At 36.1% G+C, this 7,734-nt stretch overlaps 1 protein-coding gene across 1 annotated transcript; it reads left to right on the top strand.

Annotated features, from left to right (window-relative positions):
- The first annotated feature begins 5,125 nt into the window (after window positions 1–5,125).
- Window positions 5,126–6,067, top strand: Olfr307 (olfactory receptor 307). The gene has a single exon (NM_146617.1). The coding sequence runs from the start codon at window positions 5,126–5,128 to the stop codon at window positions 6,065–6,067; it is 942 nt and encodes a 313-aa protein (NP_666828.1).
- Window positions 6,068–7,734: the final 1,667 nt, after the last annotated feature.

Below are 7,734 nucleotides of genomic sequence, written 5' to 3'. Positions count from 1 at the left end.
GAGCAAACCATGAGGAAAAATAGCAATTCCTTCATTAAATTGCTTTTGCAGTTATTTTTTCACAGCAATGTAAAATATAAATATAGAGCATTGATATCAAGAAGTAGGTGACTTGCTATGATAAATCCAAGTCTTTGTTTCTTAATATTTGGCAATTCATTTTCAGCTGTGGTTTAGAAACACATAAGAATGCATAGATTAGTAGGATATTTTGGTAGAATCTTCATAGGTCAGAATTCCAAGGGAAATGAAAACAGTGAAGATTTGGGTCATGAGGCTTCACAGAGCAAACAAGAGCTTTATTGGCATTGTAAACTAGTGTGAAATCATTTTTGTTGGATTCTGAAAAGGAATCTGCAAGTAGTCAATCCATATCCTGACAGGTTGAGTCAGACTGAATAAAAAGCATTAAACTAAGTTTTTGGGGGGCATAGGAAATTTAAGATTGCATGGCATCTGGCCAGTGTATGGTTACTACTCAGTTCTTTCAGTCATGCATTGGTGAGAATTTTCTTAAAATGAACAACTTAAAATTAGTGATGAATGAGTCTAAGTAAATGTGAAGATTTAAACTATGACAAGTTAGACAAAATGTATTTATTGATGCCATTAAGAGAAAACAACATATCGACATAGATGCAGATACTTGTAGCCCCAATAGTAGACATAGGACTGAAAGAGCTGAAGGGGATTGCAACCCCATAGGAGGAACAACAATATCAACCAACCAGACCACCCAGAGTACCCAGGGTCTAAACCACCAACCAAATAATACACATGAAGGGACCCAAAGCTCCAGTTGCAAATGTAGCAGAGGATGGCATTATCTGGCATCACTGGGTGGAGAGGCCCTTGGCATGTGAAGGCTTAAAGCCACTGCATAGGGGGATGCAAGAGAGTAGATGTAGGAGTGGGTGGGTAAGTGAACACTCTCATAGAAGCAAGGGTAGGGTGGAAAATGGGGTTTGTGGAGGTGAATCCAGGAAGGGAGATAACATTTGAAAGGTAAATAAATAAAATAAACAATAAAAAATTTTAAAAAGAGAAAACACCATTTCATGCATGGAAAAGTAAGAAGGTCCTTTAAATGGAGTACTACTCAGCTATTAAAAAGAATGAATTTATGACATTCCTAGGCAAATGGATGGACCTGGAGGGCATCATCCTGAGTGAGGTAACCCAATCACAAAGGAACTCACACAATATGTACTCACTGATAAGTGTATATTAGCCCAGAAACTTAGGATACCCAAGATATAAGATACAATTTGCTAAACGCATGAAACTCAAAAAGAATGAAGATCAAAGTGTGTACACTTTGCCCCTTCTTAGAATTGGGAACAAAACACCCATGGAAGGAGTTACAGAGACAAAGTTTGGAGCTGAGACGAAAGGATGGACCATCTAGAGACTGCCATATCTGGGGATCCATCCCGTAATCAGCTTCCAAACGCTGACACCATTGCATACACTAGCAAGATTTTGCTGAAAGGACCCAGATATAGCTGTCTCTTGTGAGACTATGCAGGGGACTAGCAAATACAGAAGTGGATGCTCACAGTCATCTATTGGATGGATCACAGGGCCCCCAATGGAGGAGCTAGAGAAAGTACCCAAGGAGCTAAAGGGATCTGCAACCCTATAGGTGGAACAACATTATGAACTAACCAGTACCCAGGAGCTCTGGACTCTAGCTGCATATGTATCAAAAGATGGCCTAGTCGGCCATCACTGCAAAAAGAGGCCTATTGGACTTGCAAACTTTATATGCCCCAGTACTGGGGAACGCCAGGGCCAAAAAGTGGGAGTGGGTGGGTAGGGGGGTCTGGGGGGAGGCTAGGGGGGACTTTTGGGATAGCATTGGAAATGTAAATGAGAAAAATACCTAATAAATTATTTTAAAATTTTTAAAAAAGAATAAAATAATAAATTATGGGAAGATAAAAAATGTAAAATCTTACTGATCAATTTGTTAAAATGTATAAATATTGATAGAAGAGATCCTCAACTAAGTATATTCTAGTGGTTCTCTGTTGCAAAATTCTCACTTCGGGAAGTATTTCTCTAGAGGTATCATTGAAGACATGTAGAGGCCACTGAAACTCTGGTCCAGTATCCAGGCTACAAGTGAGTTGATAGTACAACTTACCAGTGACGCAAATGTAAAACTAGTTTGTTGGAATAATGTTTATAATAATGGAAGTTCTGTAGTGAATTTAATCAAGGTTCCAGAAAGTTGTATTCTTCAGACAATGTTTGACAGGTTCATATAGATTTACTGATAGTAGATTTAAGTAGGATCAGAGAAAGTAAATAAATTCTGAGATGTAATAGAAGGACAGGATTCTGGCAATGCCAAGATCATGAGTTGTTTGTCAAGGCAAGCTACAGATATGCTGTAGAACCAGCTTATTGAGGAACCACATGAGCTATATAAGCTAGAAAACAGGGTGAGTGGGGTGACTCAAGTGTTTTGGAGTACAGGTAATGCTACCATATATCTCAGATTCCAGATATAATATAAAATTATGCAGTCTTCCTTTGTGTTGACCTTTCCTTGCTTTTATCCAATTATTACCTTTAATAATAGGAATGTTGCTCTGTATCATGAATATATGAAATATATAATTTGTGTGTGTGTGTGTGTTTTTGAGACAGGGTTTCTCTGTGTAGCCCTGGCTGTACTGGAACTCACTCTGTAGACTAGGGTGGCCTCAAACTCAGAAATTCACCTGACTCTGCCTCCCAAGTATTGGGATTAAAGGCATGTATCACCACACCCTCCTTTTGTTTTTTTATTTTTCAAAGCCAGACATGATATAGTTCTGAGAATAAATTGGGCCATTTACTTATAAATATTTATTAGTTTTAAATTATTTCTTTGTATGTGTGTCGACTTGTACATGTGAATGAGAATGACATCAGAAGAAAAAAACAGGTCATTTTAACTGGAGTTATGTGTAGTATAGATAGTGTAGTATAGGATTTGGGGTCCAAGATAGCTTTCTAAGAAAGACCAACACCGAATCTTAACCACTGAGTCATCTCTTCAAGACCCTGAAGGACAGACTTGAACAATGTTAGAATTTTTTATACTTTAGGGATAAAAGGTATAATAAACAATTTGGCATTATGAAGTGAACATGAGACCAGTGCAGCACTATGTTTTAAAAAGGTTGTATCATCTTGAATTGGGAATCAACCTGGCAGGGAGTAGAGTAGAGATGGCTAATATATATTGTCAAATTGATGAAATTTAGAATCATGTAAGAAAACCAATTTTTCTCTAAGGGTATTTCCAGAAAGACTTGATTTTTATAGGAGGATGCACCCTTGGAGTTGGTGGATATATTTTCAAAATATACATTCTATGCAGACAAGTAGAAGCTGGGAAGAGCATAATAAATGTGGAACCGTTTATTTGTTTTCTTCTGACTGTAAATGCACTGTCATGATTCTGCAACTATCCTTTCTCTGCTATGATAGAATGTACCTTCAAACCATGAGGTCAAGTCAGTCTTTCTTTTCTCATGTTGTATTTTTCCCCATATATTTTGCCACAACCTTGAGAAAAATAATTGATACAGAAAATGTAGGAGGAGTTTACGTGTGTGTGTGAGTGTTGTAACATTTGTTTAAAACTATGATTTGTCTCTAACTCTTTGTACTGTGTAACTAAAAACATAAATAATTATTTAATTCTGGGGAAATATGAGCATGTTCATGATCTATTCCAGCATATTTCTGGAAATTGAATAACATGGTCTGGAAAAATGCCAATTATTACAACATTAATTGTCTTAAGACATAGATATTTTAATAAGGCTCTCTAAAATGTTTACCTTTGGGAAATGCAAGGGAGTAGCCAGTTCACATAAAAAAGATCTATTAGACATGTTTTGATTAGTAAGCTTTCATATTAACTTACATCCCATTTTATAAAATATTAAAGCATTTTTCTAGTTGCTTATATTTGCATTTACAAGCTAAGAAATGACAAAGTTTACAGCCGAACTTTGAGTTTTCTTATACCATAAAGACACAAAAACATTACAGTTTCAGAGCTTTCAAGGAGAGCTACATGCTTTCTTTTCCTTTTAGATGATCAACTGCTAAATAGAACTCTAAAGGAAATGAAAACAATTTCCATACTGAAGTGGACCTGAAGGAAAATCTTCCTACATATATCTGAAGAATTCCTCTTTTCTAGGTACGTGAAGAATCTTAATTGTTCTAAGGTAAAAATTTCAAAATTCCTGTGGCAAAATATTAAAATACACTAGCTAATCCAATTTTAAAATTACTAAACTTATAAAATAAATTGAGAAGTTTATTAACAAGAAATTTAATTCAGCAGTAACTTATGCACATTTATTTCTCCCATTTGCTTATTTTCCTGTATATCATCAGTCATGGGTTATAATATTTTGGCATATGTGTTACATTTTAGCCTTCTACCACATATTCTTTCCTTGCATGCAGATTGCTTTTCTGTAAATATTCAAGGTTAGATCCATCTTTATGTTTTATTATAGCCACACTTTCTAAAATACTATTTCCAGATATCTTTGCTATGTAAAAATTTACTTGTACTATGAACTTTTATACAAATCCCTTAAACTCATACAGCCAAGAAACTAATTTCTATCCCACGATCTTTTATTACTCGAAAACATAGCATCTGAAGTTTTTTGTTATTTAGAAAAAATTCCACTGGCTTGTCTTTCTCTCCCCCAGTGAAGAATAGGATACCCCCATAATCTATCATTTATTCTAGTCAAGAAAATGTGAGTAAACACACACACACACACACACACACACACACACACACACACACACACACACAGAGGAAGAGGAGAGAGAGAGAAAGAGAGAGAGAATAAAAATGCATGACTGAGGGAGAAAGAGAGACATATAGAGAAGACGTATAACGAATTAGAAGAGGGTAATTGCGTGAGTATGAGAGAGAAAGAAATGAGAACTGTATTCAAGTACATTGTACCATATGTAGTTCCTTGCTTGCCATTCTACTGACTATGTTTCTATATAAGTGTAATAATTTTGGATAATACCACTTTCTTTTTCTTTCTCCTTATCTGTTAGCAGCATATGAAAAGAGTTGAGGATGCCCAATATCACTGCCTTCACTGGATTTCTCCTGACGGCGTTCTTTGACAGCCAGGAGTTACAGACTTTATGGGGAGTGTTCTTCCTTGGGATATACCTGGAAGCCCTAATGAGTAACCTCATCATCATCACTCTTATCACCCTTGACCTACAGCTCCAAACACCCATGTACTTTTTCCTGAAAAATTTGTCCCTGTTGGATGTCTTTTTTGTTTCTGTTCCAATCCCAAAGTTCGTTGTTAATAGCCTAATTCATAATAATTCTATTTCCGTTCTGGCTTGTGCCTTCCAGGTATTTTTAATGACTTCTTTTTCATCAGGAGAAGTATTTGTCCTGACTGCCATGTCCTATGACCGCTATGTTGCCATTTGTTTTCCCCTGAACTATGGTGCCATCATGAATAACCACACCTGTGTGCTGATGATGGGTGTTTCCTGGGCTACTGGAATGCTTTTTGGAGCCATATACACAGCTGGCACATTTTCCATGCCTTTCTGTGGCTCCAATGTGATACCACAATTTTTCTGTGATGTTCCCTCATTGCTAAGGATCTCCTGCTCTGAAACACTTGTGGCCATTTACTCATGTCTTGGAATTGGTGTTTGTCTGGGTATGTCTTGCTTCATCTGTGTTGTGATTTCTTATTTTTACATTTTCTCCACTGTGCTGAAGATTCCTACCACCAAAGGCCAGTCTAAAGCGTTTGCCACCTGTATTCCCCACCTAACTGTTTTCACTGTTTTCCTTGTTACTGCTTGCTTTGTCTATTTGAAGCCATTCACAAATACACTATCAATTTCAGAGAGGCTATTTTCTGTGCTATATACTGTGTTGCCTCCAGCACTAAATCCTTTGATATACAGCCTGAGGAACACTGATGTGAAAAGTGCTCTCAGGAGGTTGCAGCAAAATCTTTGCTTGAGAAGGTTACTTATTTAATACTCCAAAGCTTTAGACAATTGTATGCTTTTTGTGATACAGGGATGTTTTAAATTTTCATCTTTGGAACTATGAAAGTGATTATCTTTATTTATTTGATGGTTTATATCTTCTGTTTCTTATGTAGAAGGAAACATAGCTATTGAGATTGTTAAATCAGTCAATAGGTGGGAAAGCATATTCAGTATTGGCTTCTATGGAATTCTACCTTGTTGTGAGGTAGAAGAACACTGATTAAGCAATAGACTAAATCCAGTGCATTCTGGAGATTTACCCTTATCCATAGCATTGCATCAGAAGAGCGGTGCAGAGAATTCCCAGATAAACACAGGTGATTTTTAGTAGCTGTATCATCAATATTTGTCTCTTTCTTTAATGTCCAGAAACTTTTTTACCTCTATATCAAGGTACATGTTTCCTCTGAAGTTATCAAGAGTCTCTAGAACCCATTTTAATTATAGCAGAAACCACTAAGTCTGATTTCTCTTGATTTAATCATTAGTATCTTCTACAGGATACTATTCTTTACTGTTTGTTATACTCTGGAAACTGTTTTATCAAATGGAGCCTTATACCTAAGAAACAACTCATTTTTAAATGTATTTTGTATGATTTCATACTTACTCCCAGTAATGTTAAGTGATTCTATAGGCACTTTGACAAACTATTACTCCCAGGGAATTATTACAGAGATAAGGTCAATGACAAACCATCTCATTATTCTATCATATCTTTGTCTAGTAAATAATAAAACAAAGCATCTATCAAAAAAGATAATGACTACTATATGCTCTGAGGTCACTATATCAAATATTCCCTTAACCATAATCAGTGTAAAATTTTGTAAAGCCTCCACTAGTGACCAAAATATCACTTTCCACTGATGAGACTTTACCACTAAGTGAGCATAAAAAATAGTTTTCACTGTCCTGACTCATAATTGCAATGACTAGTTAATTCAATTTCAGTGCAATCTAGGCAATGACTCTTAACAAAAGAGAAGACAAAGAAACCTTACTACCCTGGAGATATTTCTCAATCAAAATTTTCCCCCTACACACACACACACACACACACACACACACACACACACACACAGACACCACACACAAGCATACCTGTGCATGGTTCTCCCTTGCAAGGTAACTATTTGTCCATTTCGCACATGCTTTCAGTTATTAAATTAACTTTGCTCATTCAAATCTGTGTCCTTCTATAAATTATGTCATTATTCAAAGCAAGAATGGAGAAAAGAATGTGGCCTAACATCCCTGGCTGAACTACTATACATCTTAGCAAGTTATCTAGTACTCTTGACTAAAATACATCATCTGCTATAGGGCTGGGTGCCATCCTTTTGAGAATGTGTGGTATGTTTTCTGTAAGTCAACTTCTGTCCACTGATTGTGATATGCTTCTCTGGCTAGTTGAGCTTCTTAGTTACTGGTACTTGTTATTGATTGGTACTTTTGAAATCACTTTCAAACACATCATTACAACTATAAGTCAAGTGTGAGAAAAAAAACACATTAATCTTTCCAATTTGAGGAGAAAATGGGATGGAGAAGGAGGTTCTAAAGGAATGTGGAACAAAATATGATAGTATTAGGTAACAAGGAGTGAATACAAATCCTCTTGACCATAGACTCTGTAACAAATACAGTATA

Source organism: Mus musculus, chromosome 7, assembly GCF_000001635.26.
Source record: "Mus musculus strain C57BL/6J chromosome 7, GRCm38.p6 C57BL/6J".
NCBI classification, from domain to species: domain Eukaryota; kingdom Metazoa; phylum Chordata; class Mammalia; order Rodentia; family Muridae; genus Mus; species Mus musculus.
Note: the sequence above shows the minus strand (reverse complement) of the source record. Positions and strands in the feature narration are given on the sequence as shown.

Excerpts from the sequence above, each read along its gene's own strand:
- Olfr307 (NM_146617.1), top strand. The coding sequence starts at position 5,126 with ATGCCCAATATCACTGCCTTCACTGGATTTCTCCTGACGGCGTTCTTT.